A 24,727-nucleotide genomic window follows, 5' to 3' on the forward strand; every position below is an offset into this window, starting at 1 on the left:
TTCTCTGGAACTACTGCATTATTCTAGAATATAGTTTTAATTTTAATACAAGACTTTATAATACCAATTTAATCAGCCTAATTTTCTTTTCTACTTCTGTAGCTTCTTAGCCACTCTTAGGAAATTATCATCAAAAAAGATACCCATTTTATATATTATTTCATAACTATTTCCACTAGAGAATACTTCATTTCAATAGTAGGATAGTATGAATCCAGGAATATCTCATTTTCTTGAAGGCAGCAGTGAAAAAGTTAACTCACAGCTGCATTTATGAGTTTTATTTATACGTGACCTGTAGTAAAAGATTTACCTGTCAATTATTAAACTATTTTTCTCCAGCGTCAAGAATTCATACTAGTATGAAATCAATTAATGCAGATATAAGAGTAGTTTATAAGTAAAGTTTGAAATTAAAAATAGGGCAGAACGTTAAAAATCTGAGTTAATACTTGAAAGTACCAGATGGAACAGAAAAGGGAATTGGAGGAGAGAGAGAGAGGAGAAATGAAGAGAAGAAGAGAGGAGGGAGGGAAGAAAGAGAAGAGAGGGAGAGAGGGATTGAGATTGATTTTGAGATCGGTCAAGCATCACATCCCCAATTTTTTTACATTCGGGCATAATAATATTTAAAAGATCCGGACAACCAGAACACTGATCCGTTTCCCCTTACTTTAAAGACACAAGTGATATGATTTTTTTTTTTTTTTTAAGTCTTTCTGGGTACACCAGGAAAATTATTTAAAAGCCATGCGGTAGGGTGCGAACTAAGAGCATTCTTCAAACAAACGCGACCTTTTCTGTTTCTTGTACTCCTTTTCTCAACCCAGCCAGAAAACCCAGACAAGTTTATTTACACACACACCCGCACACCCGCACACCCGCGCGCGCGCGCGCACACACACACACACACACACGCAGAGAGAGAGTGGCGGAAACGCCCTCTTTCCATCCCTTCCAAACAATTATCTCTGAGAGCAAAAGAAAATAATCAACGGCCCTCTGTGCTGGGCGGCTGAGCAGGAGAGCCGAGCGCCGGGAGGGAGGGCGAACGGCAGGCCAGCAGGGTAACGTGGCTCCTCCGCCGAGCAGAGGATTTGTGAAGGGGAGCGCTGGCCCGCGTGCGCCTCTTGTTCCCCGTGTAATTTGCAGCCAATCATCAGTAGGTGTCCACGTCCCTGCGTCCTCCTCACCTCGGCGCCAATCACCCCCCCCGCCCCCGCCCCCAGCCTCTACACCTCCTCCCTCGCCTTTCTCTCGCGCTCCCCTCCCCCAGCAACCACACACACGCACACACACACAAACAGAGAGGGAAGGGGGGAGGGTGAGAGAGAGAGAGAGGGGAGAGAGAGAGAGACTCCCCGGCTCCCTCCCTCCCTCGCACACAGCGACTGGAGACGGACGGAGAGCAACGCGCTGGGAGAGGAGAGACCACCGAGAACAGCCCCGCGCTCTCACACATACACTCACACTCGGCTCTTTCCTCTCCCCCCACCTCCTCCTCCTTCCACCCCCACCACTAACACCATCTCCTCCTCCTTCTCTCTGCAACAAGAAAAAAAAAAGCCATTTACAGGTATTTTTTTTTTTGATCCGCATATTTATTTATCCCCCCCCCCAACAGTTTGTTTACAAGTATTAAAGTTGTAATTGGGAGCTGCCAAGACACATCTGGATTTGTGTTTCTTTGTGTTAGGGGGTGATGTGCAACTAATTAAAGGCAGACTAGCAGCGTCTGCAAATTCTAAGGCTCCCCAAATAAAAAGAGACTGGTAAGTGATTGTTCTTTCTCTTTCTCTGGCTTTTTTTCTCTTAAATGTTTGCTGTCCGTTGGGATTGTAAAAGTAGATTATTAATGCTGGACTCCAGCAATAAAAGGCGTCGCTGTATTAATTTATTAATTAATCTGCACCCGCCCCTCCTCCTGAATGTTAAATATGACCTTTGATCTCTATGTCTCTGGTAGACCAGACATACAATATTAGGCATGTACAGTCACATTGTTTAAAGGCAAAACAGGATCATGAAGTATGGTTGTCTAATTTAGCTTTGGAATAGGACTACAGTTATTTGTGTGTGTTTTATTTTGTTTTTTAAAGAAAATCCAAACAATAGCTGTGGCTTAGGTACCTTTTTCATGCTCCAGAGATGCATTGATTAAACAATAATGACCTGGATACTGGGCACAATCATTTTCTACAGTTTCTGGTGGCATTAAACCTTGAGGGAGGAAGGGGGAGGTGATGGCAATAAGAAAAGCAAGGAAAGCTTCTGTTTGCAAACAGCACTCTAATACTCTGGAAAAGGGACATTAAATTATTTCTTTATTTGGAACAAGGTCAAAAGACTAAAATACTGAATTTTTTTTCCCTCCACTCAATGTGGTCGCTAATGCATGGTTGGCATAACTAGTTTTTACTGAGTAGCAGTTATTATGGTCTTGCAGTTACAATGTGATTCGCAGAAACTGAAGCTATATGCATATTCTTGCTGTGTCTTCCCCTACCCCCTTCCAAGCATCAAGAATATTTAGCCAGGAGCATTTTGGGGGCACCCTTTGTATTGCCATCAGACCTCTGAAGGGAGCAGTTTTCCCTAATGCGAAACCACAGAGGTGGTTCCTGAGTGATTAGGGACTTGCTGTGATTGAAAGATGCCTGCTAGCTTCTAATCCAGCCTGGGGTGAGGTTCCTTATCTTGATTTACTTTGCCTAATAGGGATTTGTTTACGTAAACCCCTCTTTTTAGGGCACCTCATCAGCAGGTCTTGAAGTTTTTGCACTTGGAGTTTGGGCATACATGGTTCATTAATCTAATTATAAGCATAATTACTGTAATTGATATCCATTTCGAACTGAATATTTGAGACTGAGACTACTGGGCCCCCATTTAGAATTCCCTGAACTCCACATTCCAGACCAATATGTGGGCTTCAAAAGATGTCATAAAAAGATATTCTGCCCCCCCCCCCAAAAAAATCTGGAAACAAAGAAACTGTTTTTTTAGGTTAATATACACTTTATGTCTTTGCGTTAGTTCTTAAAAGGCTGAGATGTACCTCTTCCTCTGTGATAAACAACTAAAATACCTCTTCCCAAAGCATAATAATGGCCTGTAAGCAAAGGGATGAATGCAAATACCCAGTTAACATGAAACTTTCCTTTTAAAAAGAGCAAAAGAAAGAAAATCTTTTTAATGGTTATTTCTTCAGGTAAACAACACCTTAAGGGATCTCCCTTCCTTCCCCCATCTTTTACTCAATGTAAAAACCAGTGACTATGAGAGAGCCTTAAAAAAAAAAAAAAAAAAAAAAGTCCCATGCTTTCCTCTTGTCTTGGGAAGAGACAGGAGTCTCCATTAGGAATTATTGGAGATATTCTTACAGAGGCTGCAGGCACTTGGTTTAAAACCGGTGACATTGTTTGTATTATTTTAAAAAATTTGTAACTAGTCCATCTTTTCTTTCTTTCTTTCTTTCTTTTAAACAAGTAGAACACCACCCTCTTACCCCCACCAAGCCCCACCACCAAATGGCTTGTACAATTGAGACCTGTCCTTGGTCCATTGAATTAAGACCCTAACAGAGCCAGCTGTGCTGGGATTCAAACTAATGACCGCAGACACAGAAGGACACTGTGGCAGCTGGTAGTTCTTTCTTCCCTGCCTCTTTAGTTCAGATTGTATGTGGGCAGTCTCTTAGCTCTCAGTTGTATTGTGTTTGCTTACAGTTTATACTCGGATGTATTGTAGACTTTCTCAGTACTTCATTTGCTAATTTCCTGTTCATTTTCCTCATAGGGCCATTGCTGTTTTCTACTTTACAGCATTTGCATGCCCAGGCAGCACTTGTTCACACATTTCATAATGTTTAAATGCCCTCTGCTTATAGGTAGTATCGCCCTCCCACCCCTGATTTGCATGTCTTTAGCACTCCAATTGCCCTTTTCCCTCGGCATTTGTCACCCCCGTCTTTCCTCTTTCCCCGGGTATCCTGGCTATTAATACATTTTCTCTGGAGGGTTATGAGAATAGGGGGGAGGAGCTGTGATGTGCTGTGGGGAGGGAGGGAGTGGGTTGGGAGCGTGGCGGGGGGGGGCGTGGGGGGGGGGGTGGGGGGGTCACGTCTTGATGATTGTCATGCAAACGACCTGACGAAGAATGTGGGAGCTCTCAGTGTCTGCGGTGGGGTAGTGAGGGAGGCTGTTTATTTATTTTTCATCTTTTTCCTCGTGCAGCTCGTTGGAATGACTTTCTTTATTTTAGTTGTAACAGTTGGAGGATAATGCTAAGGAAGACGCTGCCTGGGAATTCACCGTCTGTGGAAATGCGCCCCAGAGAGGAATAAAGCAGTCCTCACCTTGCTCTCCCCATCCGGACCCACTTTCCCCTCCCGCCTCGGCCCCCACCCCAACACCACCATCACCCCCTTCCCTCCCCCCCACCTCCCCCCCTTTCCCACCCAGGTGTCGGACCAGGCGGTCCCCACTTCCACCCTGCACCCCTTCTTCCCCCCCTGCACCATGAACACCAATGTCTGCGTGGAGCCCGGGCCGAGCCCGGAGGCCCCGGGCTTGCCCAAGGAAAGCCACCTGCCCGAGGGGGCCCTGAACAGCCTTGTGGATTACAACTCGGAGATGGAGCGCTACCGCTCCTTTGCCACCTCCTTCTACAAGACCAACGGGGGCGCCTTCCCGCAGGCGGCCAAGATCGCGCGCATCACCACCCCCATCTTCCCCAGCAGCGCCGCCGCCGCCGCGGCCGCCGCGCGCATCGGCATGTCCCCCTGGAACTGCGACAACGCGGCCACCGCCGCCGCCGCCACCGCCATGCTCTGGGGCAGCGGCGGGGGCGGGGGCGGCGGCGGGGGCGGCGGGGGCGGCGGGGGCGGTGGCGGGGGCGGCGGGGGCGGCAGGAAATCCTCCTCCGCCGCCGCCTCCTCCTCCGCCTCCTCTTCGGCAATTCTCCCCGCCGGCGGTGGCGGTGGCGGCGGCGGCGGCGGCGGTGGCGGCGGCGGCGGCAGCAGGACCAGCATGCACCACCGAAACGACTCCCAGAGGCTGGGGAAAGCTGGCTGCCCGCCAGAGCCGTCGTTGCAAATGGCAAATACTAATTTCCTCTCCACCTTATCCCCTGAACACTGCAGACCTTTGGCGGGGGAATGCATGAACAAGCTCAAATGCGGCGCTGCTGAAGCAGAGATAATGAATCTCCCCGAGCGCGTGGGGACTTTTTCCGCTATCCCGGCTTTAGGGGGCATCTCATTACCTCCAGGGGTCATCGTCATGACAGCCCTTCACTCCCCCGCAGCAGCCTCAGCAGCCGTCACAGACAGTGCGTTTCAAATTGCCAATCTGGCAGACTGCCCGCAGAATCATTCCTCCTCCTCCTCGTCCTCCTCAGGGGGAGCTAGCGGAGCCAACCCGGCCAAGAAGAAGAGGAAAAGGTGTGGGGTCTGCGTGCCCTGCAAGAGGCTCATCAACTGTGGCGTCTGCAGCAGTTGCAGGAACCGCAAAACGGGACACCAGATCTGCAAATTTAGAAAATGTGAAGAGCTAAAGAAAAAACCTGGCACTTCGCTAGAGGTCAGAGGAGATGATTTCTTGTTTCCCAGTCTCCCCCCCTCCCTCCTCACTCCCCTCTCTTCTCCCCTTCAGGGCTTCTTGTCTGGCTTGAAGATGCAGTACCCCTTTCCTGAAGCTTCATTCAGGCTGTAAGATACAGTTGCAGGTGGTTGCGAGGGCTCGGCCTCTCAACCACCCTCCCCAGCTGCACTTCGCGTGGAACTGGCCTCCAGATGGGGGTGCGCCCCTCCTTTTTATCTGCGGTGGTAAACTAATGTAATTGGTTTAAAAAATCAGAAGTTTCACATTCAATATGCTCAAAAATGCCCCTTCGCGGTTTAATATGCCCCCTCCCTCTTAGTATTAGTTTTAAAAGTATCTCTGCCCAAAGGATTGGACACATCACATTTTATATAGTTTTATTGGCTAAAAGACTTATCAGTGGCCCAGTTATAACAGTGAGGACACCATTTGTGGCGCACAAGCCTATGTTTCCATTAAAACGCACACACAGAGTTATTTTTGAAGCTGAAATAACATGGATTCAAAAGGGTGTTCTACCCCCTCCTAGAATAATTGTTCTCTTCACCATGATAAAAATGTTTCTGTTTCCCATTTTCTGCATATCTGGTAATTTTGAGAAAGCAGAAATAATATAGAAAGCTGAACACCACCTGCAATTTTTAAGGGGATGTGACTTAGAATCAAGGGACAAAATTAGTTCATTTCGGACAGGTGATGGCAATTTTATTTAAGAATTGTTTTACATAGTCTCACAAATGATTACTAAAATTTGGTTACCAAAGAATATTTCCTTTGGGCTCTGAATTTGACAAAGTAATCATTTTGTGGTCACAAAATTGTACTATAAATCAAGCACAGTTTTGATTGATACCCTAGATGGTCAATAATAATTTCCTTTTCCTATATGTCCTTAAATCCGACAATGCACTGATTGTCACTAAAGTAATTGTCAAATTAGGCTTCTAATTATGTTAAATACAAAGAGTGATGTGTTTGATGGAAATTTCATGTGGTAACGTGATCAAAACAAAAAGGGAAAAATGTACAATCATAGGTAAATGATTTTAGTGGCATGTTTAGCAAAGATGTATGGACAAGTAATCATATTTAGTCCCTTGATATCATTTACAGAGTAGGTGGTAGGATGTTCATATATACTTGAGAATATAAGTGGTGGATTTAGCATTTGGGAATATTCTATGGGCTGGATTATAGAATGAGACTGGCCCTCACAAGTTATCATCAGGGGGGCACTTGTACATTCTTTTTAAAAATTGTGAGCACTGCTTAAAGGAGTTTTCTCCATGAAGGACTGGTCTTTGAAAGGATTTAAAAAAAAAAAAAAGGGAAATTAAAGAATTTTGTTGGAGGTTTGAACACAAATAAGATAATAGATTTTTTTTAAGTTTTATTAATATACAAAGCAAACAGCGTTTTGGGATTCAAAAAAAACCCAGTATTATATTGATATCATTATTGATTGTGATCAGTTCCATCAAAATATTACATGTATTCCTCTTTTTAAGAAAACCCATCTCTTTGTCGAAAGTTTGACTTTCCTCCAGGATGGTTTATTACACGTCTTTTGACAACTCTGCTTGAACAAAGATAATAGCAATTATAAAAATGCAGGTCCCTGTTTTTTGCTAGGTGGCAAAAATTCGTTTTTAGTTTTTGAATTCTGTTTTCTGGATTGGTTTGTTGTAACTTACCTCTAGGTCTCTAAGGCCCATGGGAAATTAAAATTCAGTTCATACTAAAATTTCCTGTTAATGCCCAGTCGATAAGGACTAGATGGCTTTTATTTTTCCACTTGAACTGTATAGTATCTAGAATTACAGATTTCATGTTGCTAGTAGGCCACATCTGCAGCTAGATCCTTGGCACTCCCTGCATCCTGATTTAGGTTATGCAGTGGGTAAGACCACTGAATAATTCTGATTTATTTAGTAAATAACCGCTCTGAAGGAGCTTAGTGTGGCTACCAATAGGTTTTCTGCACAAGTTTCTATGCTGATTTATCAGTCTAGACAAACTCCACAAATTTCCTTTTTTTTCCTCCTTTGGATAGTTTTCCCACAAACTTGTTGTGATGCTTAAATTCCTTAGACATTTTGATCACATATGATCCCATAGTATTACCTTTTCCTCTTTTTTTTTTTTTTTAATCCAAGTGCACAAAAGTTCTGTTGATCTTCAGAAAATGGGGTGTGGGTAAGAAGGGAAACACATTTCTGTCTTTGTAGAACTCTCTGAAGATGTTTTCCTAAAAACATACCCCTTCCTACCAGAGAATGGGTCATGGCTCAAGGCTAAGATTGTTAGTAGAGTGCTATTTGGCAAAAATAAAAAGTTTTTTTTGGGGGGGGGGGGTTTGGGGGGGTTGTTTTGCTTCGTTTTTTTAGTTGGCTAAGATTCTCTCTAGATTATTTTAAAAAGGCAATGGCAGCCTTCACCACATGTGCAACCACACCGTTGTGGTTGTAGGGAAGCAGCTGGATGCATGTCAGAGTGACAGGGTTTACATGACTGAACCAAAGCTGGAGCAGTGTTTGCTGGTCGGTGAAAAGTCCCCTGCTGACCTGCTTCCCTCTCTAATTTGGTTCCTGTAAGTTATCATCATCTGTGGAGATGTTTTAGAGATTGGATAGATTCCCTAGCTGAGGATGATGATTTGGGGATTCATTTTGGATAATACCTGTGGACTTCAGGTTTAAGGTCAGTAACTAGTATTTGTTGGCTTTAAATTGTGGACACCGATTAATATTTGCATCATAATCATTAGTTATATTCTTATTTATCATTTCAAGCCTCATGTGTCCTTCTTTCCTTTGACTTATTCTCATCCCAAAGGCTGGAGGTTTAATCAGATTTTCAGGGTGAGTAAACTGAAATTAAGACAGACTCACATGGATGTGTTGGGATTCTTGCCCACATTTTTTTTGAAGCCTCCCCTCTGGCATTCCTTTTAAAACAGCGTTACTTATTTTCACATTTTCCTGCTTAGTCTCATGTTAACATCTTAATGCCTTGGAAATATATTTATAAAATCACCTCCTTGATAATATTCCATAAGATAACAATGCACATAAAACAAATTTAGTTTTTCTATGATACTGTGCACTGTATATTTGCATAGAACACTGTTCATTTAATCAATTACTACATTAAAAAATGTCACTAATTATTCAAAGCAGTTATTACAAATACTGTATGCCCTTTCTGCAACAAAACTTATTTTAAAAACTTGCATCTTAAATGATCAATATTAAATTGAGAGATTTTAATAAACATGTGCTTATGCATTATGATAATAAGTTACATAATAGCATTTTGTCTCATGCATAGGTAATCAATCCTTCAGTTTTCATATTCACAGCAGTTACATTTCTGATATGAAGATCTAACTTTTTAAAATATCCCAACCCGATATGGCTCAAGGGATAGAATTGTCCCACGGGCAACCCCAGCCTCTTAGTCCCTGAACATTGTTCAGGTGACATGATTGATCTCTGTGGGACAGCATTAGAGACCACACAGATCTGGTTTCTCTCCCATTAGCTGATTTATGGAATTACATTAGTAAGCAGCACCTCAGGAGATTTCCCTGCCCCCACCCTTGGCTCTCAGCTCTAAGTTACCCGCTGCCACCACAAGCTGGAGGGAAGGACTTTAAAAGGATACCTTATAGTGAAGAGACTATAGTGAAGAGAAACTGAAACCTCAAGGAAAAGGACAATCTCAGTCTCTTTCTTTTCTTTTAAAACTTTTCTCTCATTGAAAACATTTATCTACTGAACATACAGGCCAACTAGTTAGATTGAGCTACCAAGGGGTTTGGTGGGAAACACCCAAATATTGCCCCAAACTTGATAACTTGATTTTTTGAAGAGTGTTTTAGGGGAGGAGGGACACATTTCTTTATATATGCTATTAAGTTCTAAGGGCCCCCACCACACAAAGGGCAGTCGTAAAATTCTGGACACAGCATTGTCTACAAGGAAGATGGTACCTGCTTCCAAAGAAATTTATTTGTAGACCATATGTAAAATAGATGTGTCCTTCAAACTTAGCATCTATATAGTTAACGAAACCGGTCAATAATTGAACGTGTTATAAGTTTTTGAAGTTTGGTGACTTTAAAAAAAAAATGTATAGGTAAACACAGATGTTTCATATCTTAAATTGAAACATCCACCAGTTTGTCATTTTATATCACGATTTAAAAATGAGTTCTCAATTTTTAGTTTCAAAAATCAAAAACATGCCAGTATAAAAATGTAAGTTTTTGTTTTATTCTCAAAATCCAAATATGTAACTATCAAAGGGAAAGAGGAAAGTTGTCAATTAATTCAAACAAAATCATAGTATATTAACACTAGAGTGAAATATAGAAATGACGTAGGAAAAAAGATCCTGAGTGTCATAAATGATAAGAAAAGAGTTCAGAAAAGTTTAGCTTTGACTAAAATCAAGTAGATTTGTAGTCAAGGCATCAAGCTGTAATACAAATCCAGAGAGATTTTCCCTCTATCACTACATGTAATACAAGGTAGTCAAGGTTGTTTTTAAAAGGACCATATGTTTTTAATAATTCCTAAATGAAAATAATACCCCCACCCATGCAAATATCATGTAAATTCTAAGCAATGTTTTGCATGGCAATTAGGAATAGTAAAATAAAAGTAATTAAAATCCATGTGTAAGTTATCCTCTAAGAAAGTTTGTTTGAAATTCAACTGTCATTCAAATAAAATACAAACAAATAAACAATCAGAAAGCCAATCAGAACAAATCAACAATAACAACTTTTAGACTAATCAGATAAAAATATCGTACATTTTAAATAAGAATGAAAGGTATGTCTAGTGATTAGGAAAATAAAAGTTACTTGACTTTTTAGACTTTTTGCTGAATTGATGACTGAAGTATTGCTGCCTATTTTGGTTAGTTCCTTGATACCCTGCGTGAACAGTTAGGGGTTTTCTATAGTCAGACTTACAGATTGGCAAATACAGAACAAATTAATCAACTAGTCTGTAAGACTAAAACTGGAATGGAGTGGAAGAAGGGTGGGTGTTTCATCCACATTGGCTCTAGTTTGCCAGGTTGGGGACTGAGGATCTGTGGGGAGGGTGATCCTGGCAACCCTGTGGAATACTCTTTCTGGATACACTAAAACATGAAATTATTTGCATCTGTAGAAGTGTGTTTTTAAAAACTCTTTTGAAGTAGTTGGTGCTTAGAACTGTTTGAACTCAGTTGGTTAGATTATCTGAATACATAGTTCATTTTTACCAGGAAACAACTCACCTTTTAATTTTGCTTTGAAAAAGTGTAACAAAATGTCCCACTATCCAATAAATTTCACAAGAGTGGATATGCTTCCATTTTTTACATGTATTTTTCCTCACATTATACAGAATGTAAATCTAATGTGTTCATTGCATAAAAATACCTAATCAAATTAATAGGTTAAATTCAACATTTGTTGAAAGGAAGCCCCACGTAAATATCTAAGTTGGATAAAGGACTACTTTTCTTTTAGTTTTCCTTTATTTTTAAGTTAATCTTTAAAAAGCAAAAATGAACCCAAAATAATGGTAAAATTTTTCATTTTTATGTATGATTTTCAGTCACTGATTAGAATGTAGATGATCTTGGTAGGGGCCGTAGAACACTCTAGAAAATACCATTTTTTACAAAAATTTGTTTTCAAGGATTTTTTTATTGTCATCAGTGTAAATTTTGAAGATTCTACATATGCATTAATTCTGTTCCTTGTGTTGTAGTGTTTCTGCTCATTCTTAACATAGTTCTTCATCTGGCATTATGCTATTATCCTTAAGAGTTTCAAAATATTTGGGGGAGGGGCACAGGGATGGTTTATCCTTCAGTCATATCTTGTTCCATCACATACAAACACCTGTCCTGATATTCAGTTATTCTGCACGGTAATCGAAACGCCTCCCTCCATTCAGCATCATATGTTTTCTGTTGTTTATTGAGTTATGTTGCACCATACTTCAGATGCGACAGCCATTTAATAATGTTGAAGACTTAGCTCTGCAGGGGCTAAAAGGATCCCAGCAGGCTTGTTAACTTCTACTCTAAAACATTATGAGAAATATTTTTTTCCTCTGTGAAACTTCGGGGCTTTCTCTTAATTTATTTTAACAGCATAAGAATCCAAAGCCAGGTATGAGAGCGAGCCTGTTAAATTTGTTCTGTTTTTCTTTTTCTTAATATTTAATGCATTTATTTCACATTACATTTCTTAATAGCGAGTGGCAAAGCAAAAATTCTTTTTTTAAAAAAAAGTAACACTAAAGATGTATTTCTTTGGCTGATTTAAAACCAAATATAAATTATATTAGGAAAGTACTCCTAGTTTCTTGGCTTTTCATTTCTTTTATAATTAAAAATTATATGTGGGCCATATGGCCACATTCTGATGATGGGTTATGGGAAGAGCTAATAGTATCAGGTAACTTACAGTTGAAATTAGGTACATCAGCATAACTTCTCTGAACTTTGTTTCCTCATCTATAGAATGGGGATAATAGTATCCGTTAGCTTACAACTTTTTGATACTGTACGCAGGTTAGTGTACTTTGTATAATGAAAGAGGCTATGCAATTTCTCATTCCTATGTTAAAGTCCTCAATGAAAAGTAGAGAATAAGACAATTATGTTTACAGATAATTCCGTCCACCAGCAGGTTACTTATAGTTTTCAGAAATTAAAGCACAGGCAGACTATGTTGTGGTTTGTGTTTTCTGAATTTTTGCTTTAATCATCCAGTTCACCAAATATCTGGCTTGATTTCACTTGGAAAGAGATAAACCTGATAAACGAGTTTTCCTTGTTCTTGTACTTGCACTGCCAAATGCCCAGGAAAAGTGTACAAATTACCTAATCAAGTCAGTCAGTGTGGTGAGCCAGGTTAAATAAATTAATGCTCTTCCTCCTTCCTCACCAAAGACACACCACTGCCATTAATTTCTATAACTTTTGAGAGAGAGAGAGAGAGATTGACTTTAACACAACACCTTCCTTTGCCTACTATTTTCTTATTTGGACAGACACGGGGAGTTATTCTAAATGTGAATTAGTTTAAGAAAATCATTGTAAGAAAGAATGGTTAAATGTATATGAATTCTAGTTGGAGAACATATTTAATAAATACTGGAAAATTTTAGAGTTACTTTTGTTTTGGGAGATAGGTGTGTGGGGAGTAAAACAGGTAGATACACATTTTGAGATAAAAATAAAAAGTAAAGTAACTATGCAGAGCTTTCTTTTTTTAATAAGGAGAGGGTATTTATGAAATGAAGAAAGTTAGTGAGCAATAATAGAAAAGGCTAATGGTTTTTTTTGGGGGGGAAAAAAACAACAACAGTGATAAGCCCTAAAAGATTTAGAATACTAATCCAGAAAGCATTAAAAACCAAGGAGAAAGGAATATTCAGGTCAGGATGCAATGCAGTATCTAGAAGGAACTTCGTCAAGACAGGATATGGATGTCTGCTTTCCTTCAGCAGATATAGAAGTTTTGCAGAGAGTGGAAACTATAAAAAGAGGGAAGATAATATTTTTATGACTTCACTCAATATATTTGGTTTGGGAGTCAGAGCTGAAGCTCAAGTTCAGTGGAGTGGCAGCTGAATCAGAGACAGGGAAAACAGATTGTGTTATAGCTGATGTTATTATTTTTACTTATGTCTTTGAAACATTTGGTAGAATAATTCCAAAGTGTAACTAAAAGAGAATGCTTCCAAGATGGGTGGAAAATGGGATCCCATTTGGATCTCCTCTGCATCTAAATTCATACTTTAGAGGACATTCTTGAGAACGTGAACAAGTATCAAACTGGGGAAAACTCTGCTGAAAGTGCTGTTTCTTGCCCAAAGACTTAAAAAAAAAAAAACACCAAAAACCCAAAACTTGGATGATTGATAGACTCAAAAGGATAGAGATCTAGGAGGACCAGAGGGAAAAGGGGCATATGTTTATAGATCATGAAGACTCATGGGCATTTCTGTGTATTTCAGCAAATCTGGCAAATTCCAGAGAAGATACATTTTCTCCAAAACCTTACAGAGTGAAAAGAGATGAAATACATTTTAAAAGAAAGACCATATAAATTTAATTGTGTGGAAATGATGATTACGGTTGCTGGTGAATCGGTGGCAGGAATGTAACTGGTGGGGAAAGACGTCTATGGGAAGTGTTCTTGTGTGTCGGTTAAATGAGACCAGTGATGGTTTTAACGGAGTCAAGAATAAGGAAAGAGCTAAAATTCTCAGTTGTACGTAGAGGGATGAGAAGTGAGAAGATGTGGAATCTTCTAGTAAACATTAAATACATTGCATGCTCTAATTTTCATCCATGAAAAACAAAATAGAGAACACTGGCCTTTTCTGTCCCAAAGGAAATACAAATTGGATCTTTTAAGTAGGGCTGCTATATAGAGTTAAATTCATTATGAAGTGGAGTGGTTTTTGGATTTTCCTCATGTGATTCCCTTCACATGAATATGTTATTTGTGTGGCGTGGAGCTGTGTTTTTCAAACTGCAGGTGACAGAACATTAGTGGCCCATGTGTTGGCTTACCACAAGGATTTTCAGAAAGTAGAACAGAACAGAGTGGAACATAAAATATATGAGTGCAGCACATACAGTAAGAGTACATATTGTTAAACTTCTGTTTCAGTTTGTATGTATACATAAATGTATGTGTATGCATGTACTAGGCTGCTATGTAAAATGTATTTCTAAGTGTTGGTTGCAGTCAAAAAAGTTTGAAAAACACTAGTTTAGTGACAGCAACAACACTATTGAACGAGTCTGTAGTGAGGAAAGAAATTATATTTGTAAATGGAACAATGTTAACAAGATAAAGAGTAAAATTTAAATGTATTTCTATAAATAGTGGGTCTTTACTTCTCCTAGGCAGGTCTGTACCTATGCTGTATGTACATGAATACATGGTATGTTACTAAGCACGTAGCCCTGGGTAAATGCAATTCAGTTTGACTAATCTTTAGGTAGGAACCGTTATTTTCTAAGATTTGTGGTAAGCTCTGTGGATATATACATACATATATGTTTACACACACACACAGACACTTGTTTAAGAAACTTAAACTTTTCTTTATTTCTGCCTTTTGCAATACCCATCTAAATCCCTAACTCTATATCTTAGTCCTTCATCGAAGATACTTAGTTCCCTACTTACATTTTTAACTTTCAGGCCAAGAAGTGGACACATGTAAAATGACATAATTGAATTAAAGTGATATAATTGCTCCGGGAGCAGTCTCATACCTATTTAAAAGCCTTGGGATTCCTTGATGCATCCTTGGCTTAGTTCTTCCCAGACCTAGATAAGAAATACAGGTTGCTATTGATGATCTCTGCCTGGTTACCCCATGTGATTATGTGGTGTACTATTAAGTTTTTTCTGTTAGTGGAGTTTTTCATGGAATAAGAAAAGAAAGAATACTTGCCTTGAACATTTGAACATACTGAGAATCTACAGTATGACTTGTTATTTCAAGTACATTTTTACAGAGTAGTGGAAATCCTTGTTTGACCTGAATAAGAAAGAAGGAAGGGAGGGAGGGAGGAAGGTCAGGCAGAGTGTAGTGTTACAGATCCAAGAGAAACGAGAAAGGAGCATGTTGGTAGAAAGGATTGTCATGTGCAAGGTCATCTTCTTGAGTCTGGTTTAAATAAGAAATTGGTAGAAACAAAGGCTCAAAATTTTTGGCAAGATGCCATGAGTCTGGGCTTAGACCTACTAGAACTCTTCAACATTGTTTCTTTTCATTTACCATAGCGGAAAAAGTAGTTTCATGGAAACTAGTTCCCACCCCCACCCCCTTCTCATTTCTCTTTAAGAGTAATTCACTCAGGTCTTCAGTTAGTCTTCAGTTAGAAATGTAGAAAAGCCAATGCTCCAAATTAGCGATGGTGTTTAGGGAGATAGAGGCCATCCTATAAACAACTAATTGTTCCAAAATATCTCTAATTTTTAAGTGGTTATATAGAGAATTTCCTGGAAAATACGGAATGCACTTACAGAAAAGACTCCAGAAAAATGGAAGATGATTAATCACTACATCTTATAAATTCTATGCTTGAAAAAAAGGTTAGGCTTATTAATTGACTCTGCTAGTTAGTTAACCTTGGGAAGGTGGATATGTTTGCACAAAGATGGGGTACAAAATACTCATAGAAAAAGAAGTAGTATATGGAAATTCTCTGAGGAGAAATTTGAATCTAAATATTTGAGAACTTGCTCTAGCACAAGATATGCTGATTTCATGGTAGCGTAGAATGCTTAAGAGTATATATCCTCTTAATGAGGGAAATAAGCCAAAATATATTTCTAAAGAGCTAGGTGACATGTAATAACTTGATAAAGTTAAATTATAATAATTGTTGATTATATACCTTTTAATTTTATTATTTAAAAAAAAAAATGAGAGAGACCAAAAACTCAGAGTGATTGTGAATTTGGGCATTTGGTGTGATGGCAGTTACAATTGAATTACAATTATTTAAAAAAAATTTTTTAAAGAAATACTACAAAAGCTACCTGTTATTTTCAGAAGTATAGTTTTTAACCAAGTACATTATTTTGATGATAACATCTTAATGACTGAAATGTTTGGAATTTACTCTAAATTCCTCTAAGAAATTCATGGACATAAAACATGCTTTGGTTTCTGGGCTGGGTCTCTCGAAGTGGCTGGAATTTTGTCACAGAGGATTCTAAACCAAATGAAGTCCAGTGACTACATCCAAGATGCTAAGGAACTTAACCTAAGAGAAAAATTTTTATTTAAGTTATTTTCACTTTTTATATAATATAAAAAATGAGTATTTCTCAAATTCTCAGATCTATAGTAATTCAAAGAGAAGCACTGTAATTTGAATTTCTTATGGAGGTTTGGTGTAACTATTGTATTTAATTTGAATACATGTTAGAGACTGTCTAAATCATAGCTTTGATAATTTTAAAATGTCACCTCTTAATATTTTTTATGGCCTCCCATTTCCTCACATTTTACAAGAACATTTCTTCTTCTCTTCAGTAAAAGAACAAGACAGTTCACTGTCTGCTTTAAAATTAACCAAAATTTTCAAAATTGTCCAACAACTTTATCACAAAAAGAATGCTGGTGGTTTTTCAATAGCTGATTAGTAATGATCTCACCTAAAGGCATTGTTGCATTAAACAGGATTAGTGGAGTGACTTTGAGGGGAGATAGAATTATCTAACTTCTGTCTCTGCCAGATAGATAGATAAGTGGTAGGTAGGTAGGTAGGTAGATTGATTAAGATTCATTTATCATAAAACCGTATGTATTTGTGTATATAGTCATAAATATAAACACATGGAACATATAAATAGAATTGACTCTGTTCTAATCATTCTTGACAGTATTGATGTTATTAATCTAATTTTTGCTTTTTAATCTCAATTTAATTTCCTTTCACACTCCCTCTAAGAACCTTTAACATAGGGTTAAAAATATTGCATAAAATAATTTTTCAAAAACACCTTTTTAATTGGTGGATCACTGAACACTTTTCCTCTTTCGGCTTACCCTGGTATCATCCCATTACAGTTTATTTGTATATGTCCAAGAACATTTTAATCACTAAACAACTCATTTATCATACAATAAATTTACTTATTTGTTAGAATGATGTGATTTGAAGTGTTCTTACCAAAATTAGTTGGAATACAATTCTACATAACATTAATCACAGGAATTGCCTAAATAAAGTAGTTCATTAGATACTAGGGCCAAAAGTGGGCACCTTTTTTGGCCACTCTCGGACTCATGTAAATCATGGTGGTAAGCTATTACTTTCCTTCCTACCAACCCATTCCTACCCTTTAGACACACACATTCTCCTTTAGACAGTTGTTTTCCTAACTGGCTCTACCAGCATATTGACCTGACTTAGCATCTGTATAACGTAATATATAAACTCATCTTTCCGTCGGCAAATGTTAGCTGGGTTTATCGTCTCAAGTCATGCTATCATTGCCTAAAATCATGCCATCGCAGTAGTGATGGCGAGGGGGGTGGTATTCATCTAGGAGGGGGAGGAGGAGGAGGAGCTCTCTATTGGCAAAGTGGGAAGAGTAGCAGGGGAACAGTCCACAGAGAATGGTTACTAATGAGAAAGCCATTGACAGTTCTCCACCATTAATCAGAGAAATCCTGGCCATACATGTCAACTTGAAAACCCAAAAACTAGAGTTTTCCTTATAATCTTATTTAAGGCCTCCAAAAAACTGGGTCATAAAAGTTATGCAGTTACCTATTTGGTGCTTTCTCTCTTTTAGAGAGGGGTCTAATATTCCAGTTAGTGGTAATTTTGATAGATATTTTTAGTTTACATCTGGATAATGGCCAAAATAAAATGTGAGTATACAAATACTTATACAATGATATGATTGATGAATCTGAATTATGAGAAGAATTAATCTGATACATATCACATATGTGATATATGTGCAATATATATATGACTTGTGATATCTGTCACACATATATATATTACATAATGTATATGACATATATATTTCAATAGGATAGAAAAAGAAAGTAGGGTGTAATCTAAAAAGTAGAAAGTGTTTATATTAATTTATATATTTTTAATTGAGGTGTTAAAATATAAAGTTGTTTTTTTATTATAATAACAAATTATTGGACTGTGAGATCATCCTATATCATAAATTAATTGTTCTCTCGGATTTACTGACCTATTCTATACTTGTGCTTGCTAATAATTCTAGTAAAATTAGTGGAGTACTGGTCTATGGTTTCTAAAATATATTAATTATAAATAGGATATAGAAAATATTTCTGCTAAAAGCATTTTGGGGTGTCTCTAACATTTCCTAGGTATCATTTTAGATCGTAATTATTAACTATCCAAAGATTTGTATTAATGTGCATATGTGTGTATTCACAGTCACAATATTGTATATATAATACAATTTTCCATTTCTCCAAGTAGGTTTTGAAGTTTTGTCAGTAAAAAAATTGAGAACCTATATAACTTGATGTTTTAGCATTCTTTGTGAATCAAATCAGGAAAAAAAACAAGTAGTTTTTTTCACCAGAATCTTTTGTTGTTGTTCATGCAAAATACTCCAAAGTTTTAAAGTTTCATGTGAAGCCAAAACAAAATATAATCAAATATCTAAAGGCAAACAATGGTACCTACTATTATCTTTTGTAATACTCTCGTACTTTCTATTGTGAAATTTCAGTGGTTCGTTGAGGTTTTCAAGTTCTAGCGTGAAGGGGTCAATCAAATGCTGTGAGGTGCTCCAATTTCAAGGTCTTAGATGATTGGAGCCTAAGAAACTTATAGGGGACTCCTCACAGGAAAACACTATTTCAGAAGAGTTTGAACGAAGCTGTATCGGCTAACTACAGTTTGATATTGCTTTGCTTTTGATTGGAAAAAGCATATTTCACATCATTACATGAGAATCAGAAAATGATTGGATGACTTCCGTTTCTTTAATAATAAAGGGAAAAACCGGAAATTATTTTTGATTAGCTTAAGAATAATGGTAGCCCAAAGTACTGACTGCAGCTTGGAAATCATTGTATTAGAAGCATCCTGTTTCACAGTAGAATTCTGAAGGCCTAGGGGAATCACCACGACTTTTGGATTAGAAAGTATATGAAGAAATATTGGAAAGATATATTTAACTTTAGATGTCATCATTATTATCTCAATTTGCATAGCCTTATACATTCTGAAGAAGATTTCAGCATCGAGTTGTCTTTAATTTGCCCTTTGAAAGTTCATGTCTGGATTTATTAAAATGAGTTTTGTTTAGTGCCACGCTTTACATATTGTATCTAAATATGAATAGCCAATCCCACCTATCTTTATATATATAGAGGGAAATGTAGATATCGTTTTGCAGCTTTCAGGAGGTGAATTTTTATGCGACTTGCCATATTTTACACAAGAGTGTGTAGATGCATCCTCAACCTGAAGATACCACCTGCTCAGCAGGCACCAAAAAAGAAAAATACCCAAATTCCTTAGGCGGCAGCTTTGGGGATTTTTATTTATTTTAGGTTGTTTAATTATTTCTTCATGGTTGATTTAACAAAAATTAAATATACCTCTGCTGGAGACATGTTGATAACTTTTGTCTTCATTTTTTTAAAAGCATGTGTAAACTGTACTTGGGCTTGGATTATATCATTCTTATATACCTTATACAAAATTCTTATATATCTTATACAGGGAAATATCATTACTTTTTAAAGTTATTTAGGAGGGAAACAGAAGTCATGCCTTTAAGCTCGTTAGTTTAAGGTCTTCGGTATATGGCTCTGGCTATTGAAGGGATGAATGCTCTGGAAAACCATGCTTTACAGCAATACGGGAAGGAGAACCGAGGGCTGCGGGTTTCTCCACAGGCCTCCTGGGAGCAGGCTGCTGTATGTCAGTGTTTGCACCTGCATGAGCAGTGAAGGCTGCCTTCAACAATGCTGATCAACTCCATTCTGTTCTTTACCTCCCCGCCCCCTTCTCTTCCTGGGGAATCTGGCTTTCCTGTCACTCAGGATAACGATTTCCTGCAAGCATCACGGAGATCCAGAAAGTCACTGTAATCTCATCAAGAGTGTGATTCCCCAGCTGGGACTGTTGAATTTATATAACCCTAAGGTAGCTGGTCAGGGTGCTTAATCCTCCACGTTGGTGTGCTGAGCCCCCACACCATTTGAAATAAAAGTCCTCTAACAAAGATGACCTCATTAGTTGGCAGGAATAGGGAAGATATGTCCCCAAATTAGTACAGACTTAATAAAAAACCTATTATTTAACCAATATTTTATGGGTGAACGCAAACAATGTTGTTTTCCCCATCTTGACCAAAAAGAACTCAGTCCAGGAGTAAAGTAAATTTCCACTGAGCCCAGTGGAAATTGGGCAGGAAGTTGGGCATACATCTTCTGCTTTGTGTGGCCTATGGGACACTAAGGAGTTTTGTTACTTTTTTAACCCTGGAATAAAATTTAGAGAAACCGGACTTCAAACTTCTGGTGAATGCCTTGATAATTTGTACTAATTAATGCAGTAGTGGTTTTCCTGTTTTCTCACACATTTTAGGTGATTTCCCAACAAATCATTTCTAGGCTTCATGACCTCAAAAATCTTGATATAAGGGACAAATATTTTTTAAAAGATGCTTCCCTGCTTATCTTCACCCTTCCCCTGCAGCAGTAGACTGTATCTTTATATATGGAGCTACATACTGGCCTCAGTGTATGCATAATAATATGCACACATCACAGTGCTATATTTTGTGACAGGTTGTATTAGTAAAGAAAACCAGTTCCCTGCTTTTCTCATATTTGCATTATCTAATTAATTTTTGTGCTAACAAGCTTTGAGAAGTGATTTTCTTTCTCCTCACAACAATGACCTTTGATCTCAGGTGGCATTTTATGAAGTGCTTTTTCTAAATATTGCAAATAAAATTGAGTAATGGAAAGGGGCACAGGAAGAGCAAAGAGTTGGAAAAGAGATTTCAAAATGTATCCAAGACATAAGGAGTTCACCTCATTTGAAAAATGTACTCCATACATTTTTCTGTTTATCTTCATAAACATATATGTTTATCAAGATACAAGATTATCTAAGTATATACTTACAGTCTTGTTTCCAGTTGGCATCTGAAAGTAAATTGGCATCTCTATGTCATATTCTATACATGTAAATGTGAATATATATGAATATATATGCACATGTTTATTTTTCATATGTGAATCTGTAATTGCATGGATATGTTTGGATCTAACTTATCTTGTTAAAAATGACTACATTTATATAAGTATGCATACTTATATAAAATTTATTCTTAGTTGGCATCAGGCAGCAAGCTTAGCATCTGGTATAAACGTCTAAGTTTTCATTTACTGCTTGTGTGTGTGTGTGTGTGTGTGTGTGAAGCATGAATATTAGAATGAATATGTTGTTTCTTATTACTACGTATACTTCCTTTAATAATGACTAAATAAATGTAATGAGCATATACAATTACATTTATCATTCAAAAGTTAATTTTGGAAAGTGGTAAAGGGGTTTCTCTCATCAACCAAATCAAATGATGGGGGGGATTCAGGTATTCATAGTGAGCTGGAGAGAAGAAAACATTACACCATGAGGAGTAAGGAGTAAAATATTAATAAGTACTATTTATGCAGGAATAATGGACTTTCTTGTTTGCATTTTTAGAGAATACTTCACAAGTTAAATATTTTTGTATATACATTATACAAACTTGCATTAGAATCATTAGTTTCGGGTGCCTGGCTGCCTCAGTTGGGAGAGCATGAAACTCTTGATCTAGGGGTCATGAGTTCGAGACTTACACTGGGAATAGAGTTTACTTTTAAAAAAATCATTAGTTTGTTCTTACACATTCTTTTGAAATTTATTGACTGCGAGGACAAGTTTTTAAAAATTCTTTTTAGTGCAAATAATGAAAAGTAGCTTTGCTTTCCAAAATGGTTATTTTTTCATTTAAATTTCATGGACATTTTTAACCACCTAATACACTTTTATTTTTAGATGACATTGTTACAGTAGGACTGTGTCAACCAAATAAGTCAAATGTGAGAAAGTAAATAAAAGCTAGCCTCAATTATTAAAGAGTACTTAGAGTAGAATTTTTCATGTATTTTCTGAAATATGAAATTCAAGTGCTATAACATTGTCTTAAGATGTGTTTATAAGAGGTGCGTGTGTGTGTTCGTGTTCTCTACCTACCCAGTAATTTAGTAACATTCAACATACCAACTTACATACTTACTTATTCTTGGCAGACATCTTGTATTCTACACAGGATTGTTGGACTGGTCTAAGGAATAAAATCAACCCTCTTTCATTTGCCCTTATGGGAAAATTTAGCTTATTGTTTCTTATGTACCTTCAATATGTTCTCATGTGATTCTGTTTTTTAAAGAATACAAGTATAGTATAATATTCAATACTGTACCATTTTTCTGACCGAAAAACAACAACAACCAAAAACAAAACAAAACAAAACAAAAAACCACTGTAACTCTAAGCATTTTGTTAAAATGATTGCTCATACTTTTGGTGCTAACTTACTACTCTTTAGAAAACTATAGTCTTTTTATGGTGCAAAAAGATAGTTATGCTCCACTGAGTATCATTGGCTAGTATAAGTTTGTTTCATACATATGGCATTAATTTGTTGAAAATGCAGACTTTCAAATAGTAGCATATATTGTCAGTATAGTTCTCATTAGATTATTTGTAGGAATGTTTAGCATTAGGAGTTGTTAAATGATAGAATTAATATCAGTGTAATATTTGTTGACCTGTCATAAACGAAATTCCCAGAATAAAGAAATTACCTCACTGAATTCTCTAAATATCAACCTTATATAGGATGCATATGTATGCAGCAGATACAGATTTTCTGGCTGGACTTCCTACTATTGGCTAATAGTTTGAACCTCCCCCTTTATTCTGATGGTTATCCATGTTCTAGGCTGTGTTCCCTGTATTTTTTAGACTAATGTGTTTTAATCATTATATTCAGTAAATTAGCATTAAAGTCAACATCCTAAATTTTGTAATGTTCTAAGAATGAACATTTCTTTTTTTTATTAAATGTTGAAATATACAAGTCATTATGTTGTGTATTGCTGACTAAAAATATTGCTGAAGTGTAAAGGAGAAAAATCTAATTTTATATTGGCATAGAAAGAAAGCTTAACTTGTTTTCTTGCTCTTTTTTTATAGAGAACACCTGTTCCCAGCGCTGAAGCATTCCGATGGTTCTTTTAAAGCAGTAGTGTATCTTATTTTCAAGGCATTTGGAAGTGAAGGGCAAACTAATGTCTTGTTTTAAGAAACTGCTTAGTCCACCACTGAAGAAAATATCCAGATATTATTTTCATTTTATGTATAGGGGTTTCTTCCAAAAAAAAACAAAAAGGAAAAGAAAAGAAAAATGACATATAAAAATAATCCGGGAGCTTGGGGAATTGGCCAGTCTATTTACTTTCAATACACTGATTCTTTCTTTGATGTAATTTAGCTATCCTAGTGAAGTTGTTGTCTATTTTGAAAGTGGCTGTAAAAAATAAGTTTGGGTAAACCCCTGCTGTAAAATCATGTATCTTTACAAAGTACATATCTATACTTCATTTTCAAATATATGTGTTTCAGTACTGTAAACTGTACAGATAGCAGCTTGTATTTTGTGTGTTTAGACACAAGGAGACAATCACGTCTGAGCATCTATGGAGATTAACAGTTTGTACACAACAGTATGGTTCTGAGAGTTAAATCTGGAGCAATAAATTTTAGCTTTAAATATTTTTTGCCAGTTGTTTCTAGAAGCAGCAACAGCAGGGGCATGTTTTGCCATGCATCTTTCCGTAGAGACTTGATGCCAAGTTTTACAAGACTGAAAGATTATGATGCATCCAGCAACTACCTTCAGTTGTATTGTTATAAGAGGGGAAGATGTTATGAAAGTTTCAATTAACCTTTTGAGCACTATATTAGAGTAGTGATTATGCACTTGCATTGCTTACAAACAAGCTGTACAGAAGGGTATACCTCCCAAATACTTAGTGTAGTTGACTTGTCTTGGGTTGCACTGTAAGGCGGAGTACTCAGAGTAGTTGGGAACATGCAGAATCAGTTGTATAAATTAAAAAAAAGAAAAACAGTGTTTTCTAGGATACAGAGAAAAGTATCATATCTTAGGGGGAGAAATTCATGATTGACTTTCTTTTCTCAGCCCAACATGGAGTATATGTATTTTTTGTTTGTTTATATTTTGCTCTTTTTTTTTTTTTGGTAGGAAAAAGAAACACTTAATAAAATGTACCCAAATGTTTTAATTCAATGTATGTTATGAAATGGGTAGTTTGTTTTAAAATTTGAATACATAAATACCTCCCTCGTTGAGGCGTGACTAGATGTATTTTTAAGTTAAAAAAAATGAAACACATTCATGAAAGTGAGGCTTTTAAATCTCTTTTTAGCTTCCTTTCTCATAGCCTCCCAGTTGGACCAGTGGCCTTCCC

General features: G+C 37.3%; 1 protein-coding gene across 1 annotated transcript; it reads left to right on the forward strand.

Annotated features, from left to right (window-relative positions):
- Positions 1–4,520: 4,520 nt before the first annotated feature.
- On the forward strand, positions 4,521–24,518 carry CXXC4 (CXXC finger protein 4). The gene is made up of 2 exons (XM_021680368.1): positions 4,521–5,582; positions 23,430–24,518. The coding sequence occupies exons 1-2, from the start codon at positions 4,521–4,523 to the stop codon at positions 23,472–23,474; spliced, it is 1,107 nt and encodes a 368-aa protein (XP_021536043.1). The 3' UTR covers positions 23,475–24,518.
- Positions 24,519–24,727: the final 209 nt, after the last annotated feature.

Source organism: Neomonachus schauinslandi, chromosome 2 (assembly GCF_002201575.2).
Source record: "Neomonachus schauinslandi chromosome 2, ASM220157v2, whole genome shotgun sequence".
NCBI classification, from domain to species: Eukaryota; Metazoa; Chordata; class Mammalia; order Carnivora; family Phocidae; genus Neomonachus; species Neomonachus schauinslandi.

What these genes read in the sequence shown, in the direction of transcription:
- CXXC4 (XM_021680368.1), top strand. Translation starts at nt 4,521, where the DNA reads ATGAACACCAATGTCTGCGTGGAGCCCGGGCCGAGCCCGGAGGCCCCG. An exon ending in AACCTGGCACTTCGCTAGAG is followed by an intron (nt 5,583 to 23,429) that starts GTCAGAGGAGAT and finishes CTTTTTTTATAG; the next exon opens with AGAACACCTGTTCCCAGCGC.